Genomic DNA, 22780 nt, shown 5'->3' on the forward strand with positions numbered 1-22780 from the left:
GGAGGTAACTGAGGACCAGAGAGGTTAAGTGTCCAAGGTCTCTTAGCACAAGCGTGACTGTGACCGGACTGTCCAGCCTGACCTGGATAAACACAACGAGTTTTCGGAGCACCGGCACCTGCGCCTTCGGTTCCCCAAACAAGAACCGGCGTCTGAAGGAAGGCTGCCCCGACGGGGAGCGCTCGCCGAGGTGCCCAGCCCTCGGTCTCCGTTCTCCCCTGGTCCGTGGAGGCAAAGCCGCCGCGTTGGAGGCGGGTCCTTTCCGACCCTTCTCTCCTAGCCGGTGCGGCTCACGTCCTCCACACCAAGGCTACCCCAAGCGCCGGGGTGGCAGGAAGGGCCCCTCACTCTCTCCGTGTAGGGGGCCTCCTCCGAGGGGGGAGGGAGGGAGGCTCCGGAAGCGCATGCGCGCCTGGGCGAGCCGGGTGCCTATAATAAGAGAGCGAGCCAAGGGGCCGCGAAGGCGAGCCGGGCCGGCCGGAGGAGGAGGAGGCCGAGGGCAGCGCGCGAGCCGGGCCGGCCGTCTCCCCGCCTCGGCTTCCACCCTCCGCCACCCCTCTCCGGTGCCCGGCAGAGGACAAGAGGGAGATAGAAGGGGCAGGGTGGGGAGCCCGGGAAGGGGCCAGGAGGAGCAGACGGGCGGGAGAGGAGAGCGAGCAGAGTCCTGGAGCTGCTCCCAGCAGCAGCGGCAGCCCCGCCACCCCGGCCCCGGCCTCCGCGGCACCCAGGCTCGCCGAGACTCAGCGGCGGGAGGCGGCTGCGCCCCTCTCCTCCGGAGCCGGACGCGAGCTGCTCCCGAGGCGGGCCCGCGGGCCCGGCTTGGTCCCCGCACGGATCGCGCCGGAGGTCCCGGCACTTAGCATTTGCCTCCGCGAGACGGCCGGGGCTCCTGAGCGCCCCGGGGACAGCTTCCTCGCCCAGCGCGAGGCTCGCAGCGCGAGGCGCGGACGAAGTTTGGCGATGGGGAGGAGGGACTGAGCAGCGGCCGCACTTGCTGCTGCACTTGCCTCTAGCAGCGCTGCCCCCCGCCGGCCCCCTCCTCTCCTCTCCGTCCCCTGCGCTCTGTGGCCCGGGGGATTGAGGGGTCCTGCCTCGCCCGTCACCCTGGAATCGGACTGCTCGGGTCCCTCGGGAGCATAACTAATTGGCTCGGGGCAGAGGGCTCGGACTCGGGGAAGGGCTTTGGGGGCGCCTTGTGGGCGGGAGGCGCGTGGAGTGGACGCTTGCTTGGGAACACCTCGGAGAGCTCTCGCTGCCCGCCGTGGGGACGTCCCCGGCGTCCCTGCTCTCGGACCCGCGCCTCTACCCGGCTAGGGCGCCGAGAATGCGGGAGTGATGGCTTAGGGGCCGCCTTCTCCATCAGATCGCGGATCACCCCTGGACTGGAGGGGGAAGGAAAGGCGCTGACCGCATGGGAAGGGGCAGGCCCCGCCAGGACTCCTGAACCCGCCCGGGGCTGCCCCGTACTGAGCCCCGGGACCTCCGCCGAAGCCCCCGCGGGGCCCCTCCGCCCGCTGGCGCCCGCGCCGCCCCGCGCTCCGGGTGGTGCCATGTGGGGCGGCCGCCTGCGGGCCTCGTCGCCGTCCTCCCCCCCTCTCCTGCGGCTGCTGCTGGCGGCGCTGCTGGCGGCCGGGGCGCGGGCCAGCGGGGAGTACTGCCACGGCTGGCTGGACGCGCAGGGCGTCTGGCGGATCGGCTTCCAGTGTCCCGAGCGCTTCGACGGCGGCGATGCCACCATCTGCTGCGGCAGCTGCGCCCTGCGCTACTGCTGCTCCAGCGCCGACGCGCGCCTGGACCAGGGCGGCTGCGACAACGACCGCCAGCAGGGGGGCGGCGAGCCGGGCCGCTCGGACAAGGACAGCCCGGACGGCGCCGCAGGTACGCGGGGGCGGGCCGGGGCGGGGGAGGCCACCTGGCCGAGCGTCCGCAGCGCCTCGATGGGCACGGGCTAGAGGGGCCTCCCGCTAGCTGATCTGGGCAGGGGCGGAGTCAGGGGGGTGGCGGGCCGTGCCGGCCCTTGGCTCTGGCCTGGCCGCGGGCAGGAGCTGGATGGTGCTGGGCGCGTTGTCCTGAGTCGTCTCTGCTGCTAAGGGCGCTGTAACTCGGCCCTGACTCCTGTGCCCCGAGGCCCTCCTTCAGGAAATCCTGCCCCGGCCTTGCCCACGTCCTCCCTGACCTCTCCCCCACCTCCTCAGAAGGTCCCCAGAGCACGCTTGCTGGGATCACTCCCACCCTATTTGAGGCAAAGGGGTCAATTATCTTTTCAGATGTTTCAGGAAGAAGAATTCATCACCTTTCTTTTTTGCCACCGTCCGGATTCCAGGGCAGCTAGTTTTTCCCCCTTAGAGATTTGTTTTCCTCCTGCCTTCTTCTCTAATTAAATGAATTAAATATTGAGAGAACTTAGGAAAAGTGGGGGTGAATAGCAGTGAATCTAAACAGGGCCTTGACTCCTTTGCCAGCCTGGGCCATGTGCCTAACAAAGTCAGGTGCTGCCCCACCCCCACCTGTTAGGCATCCCCCCTCTCCCCCCAAGCCGGGCTGTTCCTCATCCGTGCAGTGAGTGGCTTGGATTAGGTAAACGCCAAACTTCCTTCCACCTCTTAGGACTTTCTCTAGTTCAGTAATGGGACCTGGACAGTTCAGTGGAAGAGAAATCTTAAATTTCTGGAGCAGGGATTGAATGGCCTTTGCTTCTCCCCTGCCCTGGCCTCAGGGCTCTAATGTTCTTCCATGTGTGCTGGCAAGCAGAGCTGGCACCTGCACCTGAAACTGAATTGTGTTGCATCAGATGCCTGGCCAACTTGTCTGAGACCCTGCAGAAGATAGTTAACTTTTTGTCTTTATAGCTTTGAAAAAACATTTCCTTTTAAAAGTTCCACTCTTCTGAGATATTCTCCCTCTTCTCCTCCACCTCATCCCAAGTTCACCTTCTTGAGTCTATCCTCCAGTGAGTAGGATATAGTTCTGTGGACAAAATATTCTAGAGGGCATCCTTTCACCAAGGTGAACTCTCCCTGCGTGAAGCTGGGAAGTTGGTTTTTGACAAGGGGACTTACAGCACCCTCCATTTCCTCCTGCCCTTCTGCCCCATCCTGTTTCTCTGCATCCTGAACCCACAGGAGGCCGAGGTGCCTGAAATGTTCTTGGAGGCAAGGAGTGTTTACAGAGCTGTCTCTTGTGACCCTGTAAGAGGAGAGCTCCTTTAAACCCGGCTGCTTTTTCAGTCAAGCATTGTATTACTCATGCTGCATTGTTCTGTCTCTGTCTGAAGGGAGGAGAGGAGAGGAGAGAGTATAACTCCGGAAAATGCCTGCGTTTAAGGTGCCAACTCAGCTTTGCAGTGTATGAGTATGAAATAAAGCGTTAAGGAATGTGCCAAAGCCATGGTGTCGTCTGATGGTTGCAAGTCTGCAGAGCTCAGTTTAATAGTAAAAGAAAAGAAAATATAAAGGAGATCTCTCTCGGGACAAATCCCTGCACAACAACTGCTTCGTGATTCAACACGAAATATGAAAACTTGTCAAAATCATAAAGATGCTGAGATGTGCATTTTGGGGATTTCCCTACATTTTACAAAGCTTTGTTCCAAAACAAAATTATGCTTCACTAAATTTATTTCACACCCATGCTGCCCTATCTTGTCTAATTAAATGGCACCAGGGCTCATGGGAGCACTGTATTAATTATCCCTACATGCCGGTATGCAAGTCCAATTAAAATTCCTTGAAAGTGAACAATTATTTTTTTTTTTTTAAGTAAGTAACTTTGCATTGCTTATGACAAGGCCTGAGGATAATGTGTGTGTGTGTGTGTGTGTGTGTGTGTGTGCGCGCGCATTTAAAGAATGCCTGATTTTAACCTTTGGTAATATGAAAGGCTAGATTTCTTTAGAGGAATACAAAAATTTATAGAACGGTTAAGAAAAAGCCCAGCATGTTGCTACAAAATCCTCTGGCTAACTCCAACAATTAGGGCAGGTTTACTCTTGGACAACTTTGGCGTAGCCAACTCTATACCACCTGTTGAACTTCCAGAAACCATCCTTCTTGGCTAAGCTTTTATCATGAAAATCAAACTTAAGTCTAGGTGATTCCACAAGGTGTTACATTTTCATAATTTTTACTAGGTGTTCAGAAATCATAAAGAACGTATTTAGAAGCGTTGCTCAATTTGAGAGAACTTGGTCTGTTCCCTCAGTGCCAAGGAATTTGGCTCATTCATTCATGTTTATTTAGCTCCTACTATACACAAGGTGTTGTAGAGGAATATAAATAAATATAATACAAATATAAAAGACAGTTCCCTGCCCTGTAGAACAGAGTGATGTCTGTAGAGGACTACAGTGTGAGATAAGTACATCGTGAGTGACTCAGATAAGCACTAGAGGAACTCAGTGGACTCAGCAAAAGCTTTTTTTCCCCTTCCTCTTCCCATTCGCATGCATCTCTTTTGAACATCTTGTGTTTTCTACGTGAAGAACAATTCATAAATAGTTCCAGTATTTCAGGATTTCCAAAAGATTGACTGTTTGTGAAAAGGATTAACAAGAAAACAAAAGGAAATACTCTGCTCCTTAATGCTTGTTTTAAACCCAATTCTTGGTGTTCAGAAGTTATTTTATGTACAGAATAGATCCAACTTGTCAGAATTCATACTGGTTGTTTTATGTTATAATACGTTTCTTTCATTTTCCGGGAGCTCCCTGTGATCCTCCAGTGTTTTAACTTTGGACTTAGCAGTCTTGGTATCAGTCCACTCTTAGGCTGCCTTGTAGCTTCTCCTGTTTCCATTTCTCTTAAACTATTTACTTTTCACTGTATAGGTTTTATTCCCATGCTTTTGCCTTTTGCCTGGAATAGACTGTCTCCTTCGTCAACATATCAGGTTATATCCCTCCCATAAATTTGGTTTATCAAGGAAGTCCCCTAAGATTGATCAAGAAGATTTGCTCTTTTTATTTCACCCATTTCTACTGCAGTAAAGGTTCCTAAATCTCAGTCTACTTATTCAGAAGTTTTAATGGTTGGCTCTGCACTGAAGTTGACTTTTGAATTGTCAATGAAAAAAGTTTGCGGTCCAAATAGTGTCAAAAGAAGATTGCAAGGGACATACTTAATCTATTAAGGAGAATGGAATTTTTAATAACTTAAATCCCCAGAACTACTGTTGTTTTCAGTCTTGTGCAATTCTCTGTGACCCCGTTTGGGGTTTTCTTGGCAGAGAAACCGAAGTGGTTCTGCCATTTCCTTCTCCATCTCATTTTACAGATGAGGAGACTGAGGCAAATGGAGTTAAGTGACTTGCCCAGGGTCACATAGCTAGCGTTCAAGATTGGATTTGAACTTGGTCCTGACTCACTTAGCAGTCCCAAACTGTGCATATCCCTCAGAGCTATGTAATACATATCCATTAAATTGGTTAGTCATGGGAATTCATTCACTTTGTATGCTTCAAAGTAATAACATTATATTTCTTTATTATTATTCTGTAATGCATATTTTTCATTAATCTGAAGAGATCTTTACACCCAGGTTGCTCACGTTTTAGGGAGTGGGAGATGTCTTTCTGAACTATTCTGATGTTTACTTGTTTTGTTTTCTTAAATTTGTCTTTGTTATAATCCCTAGTTCCATAGCCCCTAGTTCAGGCCCAGGCATCTTAGGGGGTCAGGAAGGAAAAAGACAGGATTGAATAGTTCTTAAGCTATCAAGCAATGAGCAAATCTTATCAGAACATTAGTATTAGAGTTGCATAAACATGCTTTAAGAGGAATCATAGTTTTCTGTCTGCATTCCTTTCCTTAGTGCCTATCTATGTGCCGTTCCTCATCGTGGGGTCAGTGTTCGTTGCCTTTATCATCTTGGGATCTTTAGTGGCCGCTTGCTGCTGCAGGTGTCTGCGGCCCAAGCAGGAGCCACAGCAGAGCAGAGCCCCTGGAGGCAATCGATTGATGGAAACCATTCCCATGATACCAAGTGCCAGCACATCTCGAGGATCCTCCTCCCGTCAATCGAGCACTGCTGCCAGCTCCAGTTCCAGTGCCAATTCAGGTGCCAGAGCTCCCCCTACGAGGTCACAGACCAACTGCTGCTTACCAGAAGGGACCATGAATAATGTATATGTCAACATGCCGACTAATTTCTCAGTGTTGAACTGTCAGCAGGCTACCCAGATTGTGCCCCACCAAGGACAATACCTGCACCCCCAGTATGTGGGCTACACGGTACAACATGACTCCATGCCCATGACACCTGTGCCACCCTTCCTGGATGGTCTGCAAACTGGGTACAGGCAGATCCAGTCTCCTTACCCCCATGCCAGTAGTGAACAGAAAATGTACCCAGCAGTGACTGTGTAAACTCATGGACCGCAAAACTGGCTCTCAGTACCTAAGATGGACAGGCAAGAAATAGTTTGGGAATGAATCCACAAACAGTCCATTTGTAAAGAATTCTCTAAATGGAAGTCCTTGAATGTTGGACAGCATTTTTTGGGAAAGCATTTCTTTTTGATGGGTTCATTTGCTTCAAACTCTATGAAAGTATCTCTCAATTAGCATTTCCAGATATGTTTCATTCCAGTGCATGATTTTTATTGGAAAAAAAAAGATTATGTTGAAGGTGTACATGCATTTTTTGATAGCTTTGTGTGGATGTATATGTGTGAGTGGGTGTGGGTGTGGGTGTGGGTGTGGGTGTGGGTGTGAGTGTGAAAGAGAAATGCTTGAGCCAACAAGTGCCCTTTAGGTACAATAGTCAAAAGAATTTTGTAAGTTGCTAGAGTAAGGCGGTTTCTTTTTCTCCCCCACTCCCACCCTTAACTGTCCAAGATCATATTTGTTACCTCTTTTCCCCTGACTGTTTTATAGACAATCAGATTGGCAGTGGAAGACAATAGGATGCAATCAAAAATGGAAAACCTGTTTTCTACCTGACACTGTCCATTGGATCTCAGCATTCTCAGACACATCTTAGTTTCAGTGTAAAATTATGTATTTTGTCTACTTTTGTGATTGTGAAAATCTCCTTTATTTATGTAGTAATCTTATGACAAAATGGTATTTTATGTACAAAAAAGAAATCACTCTTCACTGAAATATGATATAGAGGCTTTACCAAGGAAGACTGGAGTTACTTTTAATCTTGAAGAAAACTTAAGAAGGGTGGAATAGTAATAAAACCATGAACTCTTCCTGATTGTATTTTAATCTGACTTTACCATAGCATCTAATAAGGTGCAAGACTTGGTTATTCATTTTAATGATAATTTTTTGCTTTCAATGAAAAAAAATCAGTTCCTGCCACTCCTGGTTACTTTTTGCTGTGGAAAGTTAGCCATTTCAGCATTTCGTTCTGCTTGGGTTTTCAGAGGCTGGATTCCTGGACAGTAGCGAGTGCATTTCAGCTCTAGATGAAACAGAGGGTCGATATTTCTGCCTATATCTGATGAGCATGACTTACTATTTACATATGATCAACACAGATAAAATGATCTACACATTTACTTAATAGGATTTTTCTGCCATGATCCAAGTGTTGAGGGGAAAATTTATACCACAGACTTAATGACCTTTGGCCAAAATAGGAGTATCTAGCAGTTATAGGAGAATGGGCAGATATTTTATACAGTCTTTTCAATGAACCTTCTCTGACATGGCTTGCTATCTCCACCCCTACCCCCCACCTCCCCCTGGACATCAAGGACTCTTGTTATGTCAAGAGAAAGGTTTACAGATATGCTAGCTTTATTCAGTGAGGAAGTCAGGCATTTTTTGTTGTTTCCCTCTCTCAGTCTCTCTGCAGGAAGCACTCCATTCATTGCACATACTCAGATAAGGACCCCTGCTCTGATTTATGAAATTCAGGTGAATCTCTTTGTATATTGTTTACGTATAAGAAGAAAAATAAGTTAAGTATGTGGAAATTATTTTATTAGCTGGTGGAAATATAAGACTGTTAATTAAAGTTCTGTGAAGTGTGGTATTTTACATGTTTTATATATGTCATAGATAATGTAAGATTGTTGGCATCTGGTATGATTTTAAAATTTCAAAAAAAGGATTCCTAACTAAGATGTTTTTACAATTGAAAAAAAAAACCAAACATATTGTTTCTTAATAAATATTTTATGGTGTGAATTTATGGTGGTGTTTGGGTTCTTAAAATCTTATCTGCTCATTTTTCAAACAGTTCTCTGATTTGTTTTTTGAAGAAACATCTGTCAAACAATCTAGGAAAAGTTGCTGAACTAGTGGTATGTATTCCTGTCCCCTTGTTAAGAACCTATTTTAAATGTAATTTGTCGCAGTAAGTTTTTCCATCTATATTCTCAGAGGAAAGAAACTTTCTTTTTCCTATTCTGTGGGTCATACTGATACTGACAATTGTTTATGGCCTGTCAAATGACTAGCCTCTTAGTTGACCATCTTGAATGGAAAATTCCTTCCATGAGACTACATGGAAATCATAGCATTAGAGATGGAAGGGATTCTTGTTAGAGGTCATCTAATTCAGTCTCTAACCCAATTCAGGAATCTCCTCTATAAATCTTGTCTCTGCTTGAATTCTTCTAATGATGGGGAGTTCATTCTCTTACAAAAATCAGCCAATTTTGTTTCCAGTCATCATTTTCTCCTAGGAAAGGAACACCTATAGAAAGGGGAAAAAGAAAGCTGATATAATTTTGGTATCTGATCTAAGCAGTACTAAGGCAGTCCTACTCCAGGTAAACTGAGTTCAAGCTTAGTGAATGTTGTTTGAGATGCTGTGTGCATCTGAAAATAACAGGCTTTTGGCCTGTTGGTCTTCTAATATGTAAGAAAGTTGGGAGCAGCCCTACTTTGTGACAACAAATTTGCCTGTTTAGAAGAAGTGTAGGATGGGCAGAGTATTAAAAAAAAAACGAACCTAAAAACCTCACATACTTTTGGGAGGTGGAGCAGGGAGATTTGCAACTCCCTAGTCTGAAATACAGACTTACTCCTCCTCCATCCTTTCCAGTTTACAAATTCAGGATTCGATGTTCCAGATGTTCATGGTATGCTCTGTCAATCACAGGGTCAAGGGTCTCCTAGGTACTACCCCTCTTTCTCACTTACTGAAGTGGAAAGAAAACTGAATTTGGACTCCAGGAAGGTTGAGGTTCGATTTCTGGCTCTGATACTCACCAGCTGTTACTTTGGGCAAATCACTTAGTCTGTTTGAGCTGTCAGAGCTTCCTCACCTGCTAAATGGGGAAAACAACAGTTATGGGAATAATTATACAACTCCTACTTCTCACCTTCTCACCTTGATGTGAGGGACCTGAATGTGCAAGTTGTGGCTTTCAGATATACCCCAAATGTTAAATATTTCCCAATTACATTTTAATTTGGTTTCATGCTTTCTTTCTGGCTTGGAGGCTAGTGTTCTACTATGTGAAGAATCCTTTTATTAAAAGATATTCAATTTAATAAATGTTTGTTGTATGAACAAAATTTGCTATAGGCATTCTCTTTTTAGTAGGGAAGTCTCCTTAGGAAACCAAAATGAAGTCAGAAGGTTAGTTGGTGAAAACAGCGTCTAAGTAAAGGCTAAGCGTTTACAGTCGGAAGGGTCTGTAAAGGCTGTCCACTTAAACATCTTCATTCTTGTTGCTGAGTTATGTCTAACTCTTCCTGACCTCATTTGGGGTTTTCTTGGCAAAAATATGGGAGGGCTTTGCCATTTCTTTCTCCAGCTCATGAGGAAACTGAGGCAAACAGGGTTGCATGACTTGCCCAGGGTCACAGCTAGTATGTGTCTGAGACTGGATTTGAGCTCACAGAAGATTGTGCCTGGTGCTTTATCCACTGTGCCACCTAGCTGCTCTGACACAGCTTGGTCCTTTGAGATATCCTTAAATTCTGGTCCTTTGAGTGTTAAATGACTGCCCAGGTCACATAAACTAATGAAAATCTGAGACTTGAACTCAGGTCCTCAAATTCTAAGGCCAGTCCTCATAGAAATGAAAGATTATCGATCTGGAGCTAGATCTCATCTAGTCCAATCCCCTAATTTTACAAATGAGGAAACTGAGGTCCACGTACATGAGGAGACGCGCTTTGATGTCATATTGATAGTGTCAGGGAGATGCTGCCCAAACTGAGATCTGCCCAAGGTCATATAGGTCATGTGACACACCAAAGGTTTGCCACTCAAGCAGCAGAGGCAAGATTTGAACCTTAACTTTCTGACTCCAAAGCTGTTGCTCCAATGTGATGACCTTGAAGGAAGGTGCCATTAAGCTCCATTATAGGAATTTACCTTCCAAGAACGTTCACTAGTGTTGACCAGGTGGGGCACCTTCTCTTCTGGATACTTTTGGACGAACTCACCACTTCTTTCTTACACAACTTTCCTAATGTTTTGTTACACTATCCAAATCTTCTGTTGGAACATTATCTCATATATCTTGTAATTGGATTATAGTTTATTTTATATTAGCTAAGATTTTTGTTGAGAGGTGGGAACTCCCCTAGTTTCATTAGTTACACAGTCATCAATGCCAGTTTCTATAGTTACTTTCAATTTATTTTAGCAAGTATTTGTCAAACATCTACTGCTTTTAAAATTGTTTGAGAGTGAAGTTTAGGAAAGAAATGGTTTTTGCCTTCATAGGATGCGTTCTGAAAACTTCCACCTCCAAAGTCATTGATGTTTCCATTATGCTTATGACTTCAAGACTAATTGGAAATAAAATGTGCGAAAGGAAAAGTCAGAGATGAGATGAACCTTTCAAACACAGGAGACTGGTCTTAGTGACAACAAAAAGTTAGAAGGAGAATTAGGATTAGGGGAAAATTTAAGCCAAATTTCAATTGCAGAAACTGATTTTTTTAACTGTCCCCCCAAATTCTTGTGCTACATTTTGAGTTCTGTGATATAGTAGGGAGAGTACTGGATTTTGATCCCATCCCTGCATAGGATGTGTGACTTTGTCTTGTCATCTCTGTGGGCCTCAGTTTCCACATCAGTTAAAAGAGGAAGTTGGATTAGGTCTAAAACTCTGTGTGCTTGAAATTTTTCAGTCCTCTTTACAGAGTAGGAAACTTAGTCCTAGAGAAATGAAGGTGCTTGTGCAAGGTCAGCCCAGTAATAAATGTCAGAGCTGAGATACAAACCTCTGACTTCCTGGCCAATCTTGTTGCTAGAGTACAATATTCAGGACTTTCTCTGTTCTTGGATATCTCTAGAAGATATTTCCCTCAAAGGAGCGATATCTTAAATCTTTTGATCCTGAGGAAACAATTAGCTGCTTGTAGTTAAATGAGAATACTGAGCTATTAGTTTTCTGATTTTTGTTATTGGAAAAATAAGAGTTTAATAAAGATACCAGATGCCAAACACATGGAATGAATACATTTCAATTAAAAACTTTTTTTAAAAGCTGTTCTCCGCTTCTCTTTGGTTAAGCTAGCCTTCTATCCTAGTAGTTTGGGCTTTTGCAGAACCTTGCCAAATGCAACATTTCTCCTACAAGGTTAACTTGGATTGATCTTTTTAAAATTGGACACATTTGGTTGGATGATTTCCAGGATCCAGACATTTGGTGTCTTATTATTCAGGAAGTCTTTTCCCTAAGGGTAGGGGCTTAGCACCTGGGTCATTTTCAGAATTGGTCTCAAGATAGCATGAAAAGCAGAGTTTTTGTTGTTCAGTTGTTTTTTAGTGATGTCTGACTCTTCATGACCCCATTTGGGGTTTTCTTGGCAAAGATATTAGAATAGTTGGCCATTTCCTTCTCCAGCTCATTTTACAGATAAGGATGCTAAGGCAAATGGGGTTAAGTGACTTGCCCAGGGTCCCACAGCTAAGAAACGTCTGAGGCCAGGCCCAGAACTCTATCCACCACACCACCTAGCTGCCTGAAAAGCAGGATAGAGGTTGCTAATATTTGAGAGGAGAGGTAGAGCTGAGGCCCACAAAATGAGGACCAAAGCAGGATAGAAAAGGTGAAAATAATCCTGGGGTCAGGGAGTCGAAGGAACCAGGGATGTCAAATTCCCTTAGTTCTTAATAACACTTAAAACTGTTTCTCCTTTTCCTGTGTTTCTTAGTTACTTATTATATCTCAGCTATAAGCATTTGGCAGCAAAAACACACAATTCATGTATAAAATAACCAATGATAAGTAATATAGTATAAATTATATAAAGATATAATATAAAAATATAAATAAATAAAAATAGACTTGCCACTCTGTTAACTGTTTTTGTGACTGCTTCTATAGGAAAAGGATAACTGAATTTCTTTAATATCAGATCCTGTGTCAGACACTTAGCTTTATGACCCTAGGCAAGTCACTTAACCTCGCTCTGCCTCAGTTTCCTTATCTGTAAAATGGGGCTAATAATAGTACCTACCTCTACAGGGTTTTTTTTCAGGATCAAATGAAATAACAAATTATTATTAGGATGGTCTGTACTTGAAATTCTTCATTCATTTATACTGACCTCCCTACCAGGCTAGCCTGAAGTGGATTTTACTCTAAAGCCTACAAGGATAAGAATAGCTGACATTTATAGTTAGTATTTTAAGGGTTTACAAAGCACTTCACATACTTTATCTCCATCCAGTAATCCTGTAGTAAGCAGCGTAGGTATTCTCATTTTCATTTTATAGAGGAGAACCTCATTGAGATTAAGTAATTTAGTTAAGGTTATATTTGTAATCAGTGTCAGAGGCATAATTGAACTCCTATCTTTTTTAACTCCAAACCCAGGACACTTTCAGCTCTTATCATATAAGTATCATTCTTGCTCATGGTAGATTCTAGGTGAGCGACTCGACAGCTTTTAAAGAGAGGGAGGAAAAAAGAATAGGAATGGACATGGGCGGGGGTATATAATGGCAAAAAAAATGTCAAAGACATATGGAGTAGTTAAATTCAGTGATGTTGGGACGGGGAGTACATTCACTACCTCACATATTTATTCCCCCAAATGTTCTAAAGAGAAGAACTTATAAAGGGCAAAAGGTTTTATCTTCCTTATCATCCCCTTCCCCTGAACCCTTTGGCTATGGACAGTGAGCTGGTTGGGATCAGGCCTCACTTGAACTATTTCTTTTTTTGTCCTTGATGGTCCCTGGTATAATTAGTTCAGCATATAGTAGATGCCTAATACATTTTAATTGAGGTAAGGTCTAAGGAAGGGTGAATGCTGTCCCCATGATGTTGCCCAGTGGGGTCTCACTTTTTGTGATCCCATTTTCAGATCCCATCCTATTTTCAGAATTACTGCCTCAAGACAGGATGAAAAGCAGGATTTTTGTTGTTCACTTGTTTTTTAGTCATTTCTGACTCTTCATGATCCCATTTGGAGTTTTCTTGGCAAAGATATTAGAGTGGCTTGTCTGTTCCTTCTCCAGCTCATTTTACAGATGAGGAAACTGAGGCAAACAGGGTTAAGTGATTCTCCTGGGGTCACACAGCTGGTAAGTGTCTGAGGTCATATTTGAACTCAGCTCTGTCCATTGCTCTACCCAGCCGCCCTATGCTGCTCCTACCCTAACTTTGTCCTCACTGGCTTAATTGGGTCATACATGGGAGAGAGACGAAGAGTGTTCTGTTGAACTAAGGCAGAGATTATATCAGCAGCTTCAAAAAGGGGCTGCATGATGTTGTGGACTTGGACATTAGGTGTTTAAATCCTGGCCTTGTTGTTTACTGGGTAGCTGTGGGTCTGTCTAGAAGTTCCTTACCCTCTCTGTCTTCTTACCTTCCTGTAAGGCTGTTGTAAGGACCAAGTAAGTTGATGTATGCAAAGAACTTTTTAAAAGCAGAGTTTCCAAACCTTCTCATTGTTATAGTTCCCTTTGGTATGGACTATGGATCCTTTCTCAGAATAATTCCCGCCCCTCCCAATAATTGAAGGAAATGCTAAATTTCACTTACCGATTAGTGAAAATATAGATGTAATTTTTTCCCCATCCATTCACAGACCCCTAAAACTTATCTATATGATCCTGGGTTAAGAATCCTGCCTTGAATGGATACATTAATACAAACTCTTTTAAATAGTGTTTTTCAGGGGAGACAAAAGAAAGGAGGGGCTCTATTCTTTCTCCCAGTTCTGTCTTCTGAAGGACTTGGGGATATGTTTTTGTTAGGCATGCTTGTGACAAAGTAACATGAATTATCAAAGAAAGTAGAAGCTGCTGGGGTAGAGAGGAAGTCAGCAGTCTCATAGGATGGCATGCTAGGAATTTACTTCCTCACCAATGCCCAGAGCTACTGCCAGCTGTACTACATGTTAGTGAGTCTGTGGGACTGTCCACATACTTTGCTGGCATCCCAGATTTCCTGCAAGGGTCTTCCCCATCTTGGGCTGCCAATGGCTTTTTCTAATTTTTCTTCATCTTTACGGCAGATGCTCAATTTCATAGGATTTAGAGATGAGGATGGAGAAGTTTAGGTTAACTTTTATTAAATTCTGAGTTTCACTGGCCTTCCAAAATCCATCCCTCCCCTCCCCCTGTTTGTCCTCTTGGTCCAAGTGGAAATCAACACTAATGCCTGGCATTGGGTTAGAACTGGAGTGGACTGACATAAAAACACAGAAAATTCAGAACGATCATTAGCTTAAAAAAAAAATAAGGTCTTAATCTTGATATTCTTTTCCCCTCACCCCTTCTCCCCTTTTTTTAGTTAACTGAGAATATAAATACTACTGTGACTTAAGATCACAGAATTGAGTGATTCCGGGTGATGACAGAGGACAGAAATTGTCAAATGATGTTTTTCAGGAAAATTAGGTGGTAAGGTAGGTACGCATATTTCAGTTGATTTCCTTGGGCGTATTTCCAACTGCTCTCAATTCTGTCTAAGGAGCATTAAAATCCTACCAAGCTGCTCTCAGTTGTTCTGTTAAAAAATTTTAGGCATTTGTGTATATTAAATATAACTCTACCCTGCCAGGTCTGAATAACTTGGAGATAAAATTACAAAGCTTTGTGTAGGGCTGTGGCTGTGTGAGTCAGTGTACATTTCAGTTAAAACTTCAGCACCTCTAGAAATGTAGACCCAAACTGAGTAAAACCTGGGCTCATATCAAGAAAAAGAGAAATGTAAAATTAGACTTTTGTCTTTTAGTGCCAGAGTAAAGATACCACAATATGCAAAGAGTCATCAGTCTTAATGCAGGATTTTTTTTTTTAAATGTAAACTTGAGTCTTAATTTTAACTGCCCCGAAAGTGTGGGTTTTTCCATTTAGAAAAATCATAGGTTCCACAGTATGTTATTTATTCTACAGACATAACAGCTTAAGGAGACTGATTACCATCTGTACCATGTATATATAATTACCACATGTATGTATACATGTGTGTACATAATAATCACAGAAAAATCAAAAACAGAAAAATTTATTATAAAAGAACATCTCATCCAAGTCTGTCTTCTCTAGAATCTCCAGTGATTTAAAAAAAATTGTAATTAGGTTCCCTGCTCCTTCTCTTTCCACCCAATAGCCTTCAATGTGACTTTCCTATAGTTCACTCTTGCCTTGTTATTGTTTTATTAAGTTGGGTCAAACCACCTAAGTCCTTTCTTTCTATATAAAGGACATGCATCCTTTACTCATGATCTATCCTAGGAGGTCTCCTCCTCCTCCTTCTTCTTCTTTTCTCTCATAAATCTAGTGCTATAAGATCCTTTACTGGGCTATTTAGAATTCCTTCAGATCAGTAAAGATCACAGATAAGATCTGTGAAACCCAAGTGTCCAGTCGTGTTTAAATGGGAGCTTCCTCTCTGTAGAATTGAAGGCTTCTCTGAAAGGCATTACCTGGCTTACAAAACAGTACTCCATTTTCCAAAGTCTTGAGTTGCATGTCTTGAGAAGTCATACCTCTACCCCTATTGCCTCTTTGTAGGCACAGATGTTGTCTCCCACTCACTTTCGCTTGTAGGGTCTTTTTAGGAGTTGCATTTTCCAAAGGCCTTTCGTGGAACCACAGAACATCAATCCCTAGACTAATTTGTCATTTGGCATCATTCTAGGATGAAATTTTAAAATAGAGAGGCCTAATTCCCATCCATAGGACTTTTAACCAAAGTGAATCTCATTTGCCCCTCTGAGGCTACACTTCTAGTGGGGAAAGGGGGAAGCCAGCTTTATGCCAGTTATAATGCACTAGATTCTCTGTCAGCTTGCTCATCAAGGTAACCTCACTGTCTGGCCCTAAATGTCACTGGTCCTACAGCCCTTAGAACTTTCATCCATTTTTCTGTGACCTTAGCATCCAATGTTTTTATCTGCTCACGTTTCTTGCCAAGTCAACAAAGAACTGCTGGGAATCTAGGCAGGGATAGGGAACCTGTGGCCTTGAGGTCACATATGGCCTTCTAGGCCCTTGGGTGCAACCTTTTGACTGAGTCCAAGTTTTACAGAACAAATCCTTTTATTAAGAAAGTTTGTTCTGTATTGTTTGGACATATGTGGCCTCAAGGTCACAGGCTCCCCACTCCTGATTCTAAGTAATCTTCCTGTGATTTTGTGATTATTTTAAATTAAACCATTAAGTCTTTTCGGCTTGAATTGTGGAGTTAGGTGACACAGTGGATTTTCCTGGAGCCTGGAGGACCTGGGTTCAGATCCAGTTTTAGACATCTTTTAGCTGTGTGACCCTGGGCAAGTCACTTAACCTCTGCCTGCCTCAGTTTCCCCATCTCTAAAGCAAAGAAAATCACATCATCTACCTCTCAGGTTTGCTGTAAAGACAACAGGAGATAATATTTGTAAAGCTCTTTATTAACCTTTAAATGCTACTTATTCTCATGAATTACTACGTGATCTTGGACAAATCACAAACTCTCTGACCCCTTTTAAGTTCCTTCATCTGTAGAACAGTGATGATGGCATTAGCACTGGCTCTCTTACAAGGCTGTTGTGAGGAGAGTGCTGTGTGAACTAGTAAGTCCGGCCTATGTAAATGTAAGCTGTTATTATCTGCTTTTTACTGAGGAGATGGTGCAATTAGGAAGCCACTACCCCATCATTTATTAGCTTCTCTGGCACTGCCATCAGATCAATCTGGCATTTATTAAGTGCCTGCTAAAATGGGGTAGTGCACTGAGACTGACCTGTACTCCTGGGTGGGAATTTTACCTTTATCACATCCTGATTGTGTGACCTTGAACAAGTCACTTCATTTCTCAGTACTCTAAGCCAGATTGTCAGACTCAAATAGAACCAGGAACCACTAATCCATAAGAATCCCTGCAGGCTGCGTAGTGACTTAGTTTTAAAAAATGTAATGCTGTTCCATTTATAGTTTAATCTGGTTTGGGCTGTACAGGGCATCAGCACATTTGATACCTCTTCCATGGGCACCTTTCTAAGATTATGCATCGCAGAGGAGGTGCCCACTTGCATTGGCAAAGGACCTTTCCTTATCTGGGATTTCTCTATACCAATGAAACTACAGGCCCAGGTCCTATTGTTTTGTGCCAGGCACTCTGCTAGGTTCTGGACATACAAAGGAAAATACAAGGATCTTACATTCTGTTGAGGTGTGTCTGTGGGGTGCCTACACAGTAGACCATGTATACCTATGTAATCATATACAGAATTAATACAGAATAAATGCAAAGAAGTTAAGTAGAAGGTAGTTTGGAGGAGGGGATGCTGGAAGTTGGGGAGAATCATGGAGGGCTTCTTGCAGGAGGTGATCCTTGTACTGCATCAGAAAGGAGAGGAATTCTGTGAGGTGGAGGTCAGGGAAGTACATTCCAGGCTTGGGGGATGGTCAGTGCAAAGACAAAGAGCTGGAAGATAGAGTATTGTGTGTGAGGGGCAGAGAGAAGTGCACTTTGACTAGGTTGCAGCGTGTAGGATGAGAAGAAATAGCTAACCAAGGCTAGAAGGGTTGGTCAGAGGGAGGAAAGCTAAAGGAAACAGGTAGCTACTGGACGTTATTGTGTCGGGGAGGGACACAGTGAGCTCTGCAGGAAAATCACTTCACCATCTGGGAGGAGGATGTTGTTGTGGTTTGTCCTTCATTCTTGAAGAGGACCATGACATCAGGGAGGTGACACCATGACATGCAAATGAAGGAGGGCTGTGCAAAGTCATTTTTTCCTCCAGAGCCCTCTGGGTCCAGTAGCCAGATATCCATCAGGATGACTGGAGATGACCCAGGATGCAGTGGGAGACCTTGGCCCTTTTAAGCTAAGGTCTTTCGGAGTTCTCATTTTGAGTGAGGTCATTACCATTCCATGAATATATATACATATATATATGTATATATATATAATTCACATATTACATATATATGGGGCCCAAAAAAGTAACCATTAAGTGGTGCTTGGGCAGGAACCTATTGTCCAATCAGGTATGGTCTTTGAGAAAGAAATCTAGGCAATAAACTCCAAGATAACTAGTCATCAAAATTTACCTTCCTTTGGGCAATACACCCTCAGGTAAAGGTATGATGCCCCATTTTGAGAGGGAGGGGAGAGGAGAAGAGAGGACAAGTTGAGTTGTCCAACTAGAACTGGCCAGCTGGATCCCCATTCAGGCAACTTGGACTACTCACAGGTTGTGGTTTGTCCTCTGTTCTTGAAGAGGATCATGACATCAGGAAGATGATGACATGACTTGCACTGAATTGGATATGAATGAGGGAGGGCTGCGCAAAATCATCAGCCTCACTTTCTCCTCCAGAGCCATCTGGGTCCAGTGGCCAGATATGGATCAGGACAATTGGAGATGGCCCAGTTAAAGCCAGGTAAGAAGTGAGGTAAAGAGTGGCCTCTTTTACCTCATTAAAAAAAATTCATCTGGGAGGGGGGACCCTAAAACCAAAACAATTGCTGGATGGAAGATGTATTGGAATGACTGGAAGCAGAGACTCTGTTAGGAGGTCAAAGGACGAAGAGATTGAGGGAAAGAAAAAAAGGGAGAAAAAAGACACCCCCTGGAATCAGGTTAGCACATTTGGAGGCTCTGGGTCAAAGGCTTACAGAGGAACTAGGAGGTACAATGGGATGCTCAGGGGGAGCTACCTAGTGAGTGTGAATTTCTGAGCAAGAAGGTACTTTACAGGTAATTTTGTAAAAGCCTTCATTGCTAACACCCCAGTGTTGATCTGACCCGACAGTGGAGTCTAAATTCACTGACCCAGACATCTCCACTTTTTGCTGAGACGCTATTATCTTCTCATTTCAGATTTCACATCTGTTTTTCTTTTTATATACCACTGTCAGATAACCAAAGGGTTAACAACGCCTGCCTTTCCCAGATTTCTAGGAGGGCCAGTTGTGTCAAAGAAAGCTAGTTCTCTTTGCTTTGTTTTTATGAGAACATTTTTTATGGTGACCTTTATGAGCAGGGCTAACATTTGCTACTTCTTTCTAGGCTCTCTTTGATCATGGTTTGATTTGGAACTCTGGGTGCTGGCAGGACACAATGCATTTTATGTGAGAATCTGGGAAAGCTTGAAAGCACGCCAGTCATTTTAGCGACATCTTCCACAATCTTAAATTGGAAGGAGGGGAACAAAATTGAGTAGATATACTAGCCAAGGTTGGTATCTTGTGGGCATGCATTTGGCCAGTTTTACTCAGGAAAGAACCTTAAATAAATGCAGCACTGACCTATAAGTTTCAGTTTTAGGCAGTACTAATTTTTGGTAGGAGTCTTGGAGCAAAAAGGAAATCTGTCAAATGTAGCAATTTATTTCATAGGTGACGGGGGTGGTGCGGGAGAGGGAGCCTAATGTAATGCCTGGCAAAGAGAAAGTTAAATTATTCGCTTAAACTTTTTGAGTGGAGAATGAAGTGACTGACATTGGAAAGGTCTCTTGTTCTTACTGGCCAGGGAAATGGTGGGTGGGCCCAGCCTGACTTTTAACTTTTCTTTTCTGCTAGGTGATGGAAAGCCCTGGAAGAATTGTATAAGGGTAACGACAATGGAGGACCAGGTGTATTACGTAGTTTATATTCATCGAAATGACTATATTGGCTTCCTCAGTGGTAAAATTAAGAACAGTAATTGACAGACATTGTATTTTACATTTTACAAAGTCCTTTATGTATATTATTGCATTTAAACTGAAATCCTCTCAGGCAGGTATCTGCCTGTCAGGCACTATGTGTATTAGTGTTTCCATTTTACAGATGAGGAAACTTGCTTCTCAAAGAGCTGAAGTCACTTGCCCATGGTCTCACAGCTAGTATCAGAGACCAGATCTGAACTGTGATTTTCTAACTTAAGTCCACTGCTCTGTCCAGAATGATGCCTCTTCTCAAACCTTGTCATAGAGTGAGTTCTATACAAGGTAGGTCTACCTTGGGCATCACTCTAAGAAGTTTAATTACTGAAGGCCCTCATAATGCTTCACAAGAGGTTGCTACGGAACTCAAGAACAATGAAGGCCCAGGACATTTAATAATATGTGAGTCAACTCTGCTTTTCATTGTCTTTCTTTTAATAGCATTATCCCTGGGAAATGACAGCGAGAAACAGTCACAAAACTTCAATTCATTTCACCAACTATTTATCTAGTGCTTAGCATCATCCTGCATGTGTGTGTGTGTGTGTGTGTGTGGTGTGTGTGTGTGGTGTGTGTGTGTATGTGTGTATGTGTGTGTGTGTGTATGTGCGTGCACACAAAAGGCACATATGCCTTTGTCCTTCACCTCAGAAGACTTACAGTCTGATTGGAAAGTAAAGTTTACCCAGTAGAAACAGGAAATGCTATGTTGTTGGTTACATGCTACAAATAAATGGTATTGATAAAGCATATCGTAGGGATTCTGACATATCAGGCATCGATGTGGTCATGGCATATTGGAACCTGAATTGCCTTAAAGGATGGGGGAGGGTTTAGTCAGGAAGGGATGGCTAAGGGTTCGACAGAGAGAGGGCAGAAGGGAAGATCTAAGAGGGTCCTGTTTTTGGGGGATAGCAATAACTTACTATAAGAGTGTTGATGATATTGGAGTGTCATGGAAAATGAGAATGGAGAAGTTAGAGTTGGATCTGTGGTTTTCCCGCTTGTTAACATAGTCAACTTTTGGGAAAGGAAAATACCAGGAAAGTTTTAAGACTTTATATTTTTTTTTAATAAAAAGGGAGATTCAGTGATATCTACCAATTAATACCATCACAGTAGAGCCTTGAGAGAACCCTGCCTATTGTTGGGATCTGGGCTATGGGGTCACCTTAGAACAAATAGTTTTTTTGGTGTTGTGAAACAGAGCCTTATTCTTCATTTTCATTTTCACTTCCATGAGGGTCCTGGTGAGTTATTGGTGACAGGTTTGTTTTGGTTTTTTTGCTTCTGGTGAAAGAGATCTGTTGTTCCCACAGTTTTGCAAAAATGCTGATTTGGGCCACAGGACAGCTTAAGTTCTGGAAAGCAGTGAGGAGGAGGAGGAGTATTTTAGTGAAACCCAAGCTGGCTGGGCTTGTTCTGCATTAAGTTTTACCTCTGAGGATCCTTAGCAGGATTTGCTTCAGACATAACCACAGGCACAAGCTTTAACTTTAAAGCCTGGGCACAGTTCTGTTAATCCTTCAACTCCTGGTGTAGGCCCTGCTGGGGAGGGAGTGAGAAAGTTGGCTTTTTTTGGAATCTAGGAATCTAGTGAGTTGTCAGACAGAGGCTCCAGCTCTCCTCAGTCCATCTAGGAACACTGGACCTGGGAGAACCCTGGAACAGTTTCCCCTTGGTGCTCACAGCTGCCAGAAAGTGGGTTCTTGCTTGTCTCCAAAAATAAGAAATGGGTTAAGTCCTTGCAAACCTTTTCCTGCATCCATGAGCTGCTAAGCCAGATTCTCAAGGTTAAGAATGGGTTTTTTCCCTGTAGAGTAATGTGAGTTTTTGTCTACTTCATTTTTCTTCTGCAGGATTGTTATATATTTATACACACATATACACACATGTATGTTTAAACACAAAATACATTGTGGATTTGAATGGTTTTAAATCATTCATAAAGAGAGGCATTTCTGCTGAAGACTTACCAACACAGTCCTATGGTCTCTTCAATCAGCAGCATGCTGATATTGGGTCTCTTTCCCTAAATTAATTGAAAAATGGGATCACATTAAAATTTTTTCCAGCTAAAGTATTAAATTAATTTGCTCGAAGGTGGTTTCCTTTCAAGATGAGTGAGGGCTCCCACCCCCAACCCAGCCCAATTATAAATCCAATATGAAAAAAATCCAGTGCCTTTCCTCCAGTCGTCCTCCTCTAAGTGATTTGCAAGAGGCTTTACCCATGCCAGGAGAGAATGGTGAGTTTAACGGCTTTGTTCAGAGCTAATGAACTGCTCTCATTCAGCTGACAGCAACACCTCACACCCTCCATTCAAGGTGCATTCCGAGAACAACTCCAATACCTGCTACTCTGAGCCGACAGACAAGAGCACCAAGTGCAAAATGTGTTAGGTCTGCAAAAGAATTTTTAATCAAAGTTTAATTTATGCAGAAGCACTATTTTGAAACATGGGAGGAAATCCACTCCATGTCAGGGATGATTCAAGGCTTCCTGTCTACTCATTTACACAATTATTTTATGGTTCCTCAAATCCCAGCATCTCTTCTTTGAAAAAAGAGGGACAGTCTACCCATAACTCTCTTAACAAATGCTAGGCAGAAAGCTCCGGGGACTCATTGTTCCAAGACAGGCCAATACAATCACCTTGGGTCTTCTTTTGTAGTACCTAGCTGGATTCTAGGTGCATCCTAATCTCAGAAATGACTAACCTTTAAATGCCAGTACCTTCCCTCAGAGATTCTCTCCCATTT

At 43.6% G+C, this 22780-nt stretch overlaps 1 protein-coding gene across 1 annotated transcript; it reads left to right on the forward strand.

The window, feature by feature from the left end:
• Positions 1 to 470: 470 nt before the first annotated feature.
• SHISA2 (shisa family member 2) lies at positions 471 to 8140 on the forward strand. The gene is made up of 2 exons (XM_072611760.1): positions 471 to 1878; positions 5808 to 8140. Exons 1-2 carry the CDS (start codon positions 1551 to 1553, stop codon positions 6359 to 6361), a joined length of 882 nt encoding a protein of 293 aa, XP_072467861.1. The 5' UTR covers positions 471 to 1550; the 3' UTR covers positions 6362 to 8140.
• The last annotated feature ends 14640 nt before the right edge of the window (positions 8141 to 22780 follow it).

Source organism: Notamacropus eugenii, chromosome 5 (genome assembly GCF_028372415.1).
Source record: "Notamacropus eugenii isolate mMacEug1 chromosome 5, mMacEug1.pri_v2, whole genome shotgun sequence".
Taxonomy (NCBI): domain Eukaryota; kingdom Metazoa; phylum Chordata; class Mammalia; order Diprotodontia; family Macropodidae; genus Notamacropus; species Notamacropus eugenii.

Coding starts and splice junctions, on each gene's coding strand:
- SHISA2 (XM_072611760.1), top strand. CDS start 1,551: ATGTGGGGCGGCCGCCTGCGGGCCTCGTCGCCGTCCTCCCCCCCTCTC. Junction 1,879..5,807: donor CAGCCCGGACGGCGCCGCAG/GTACGCGGGGGC, acceptor TCCTTTCCTTAG/TGCCTATCTATGTGCCGTTC.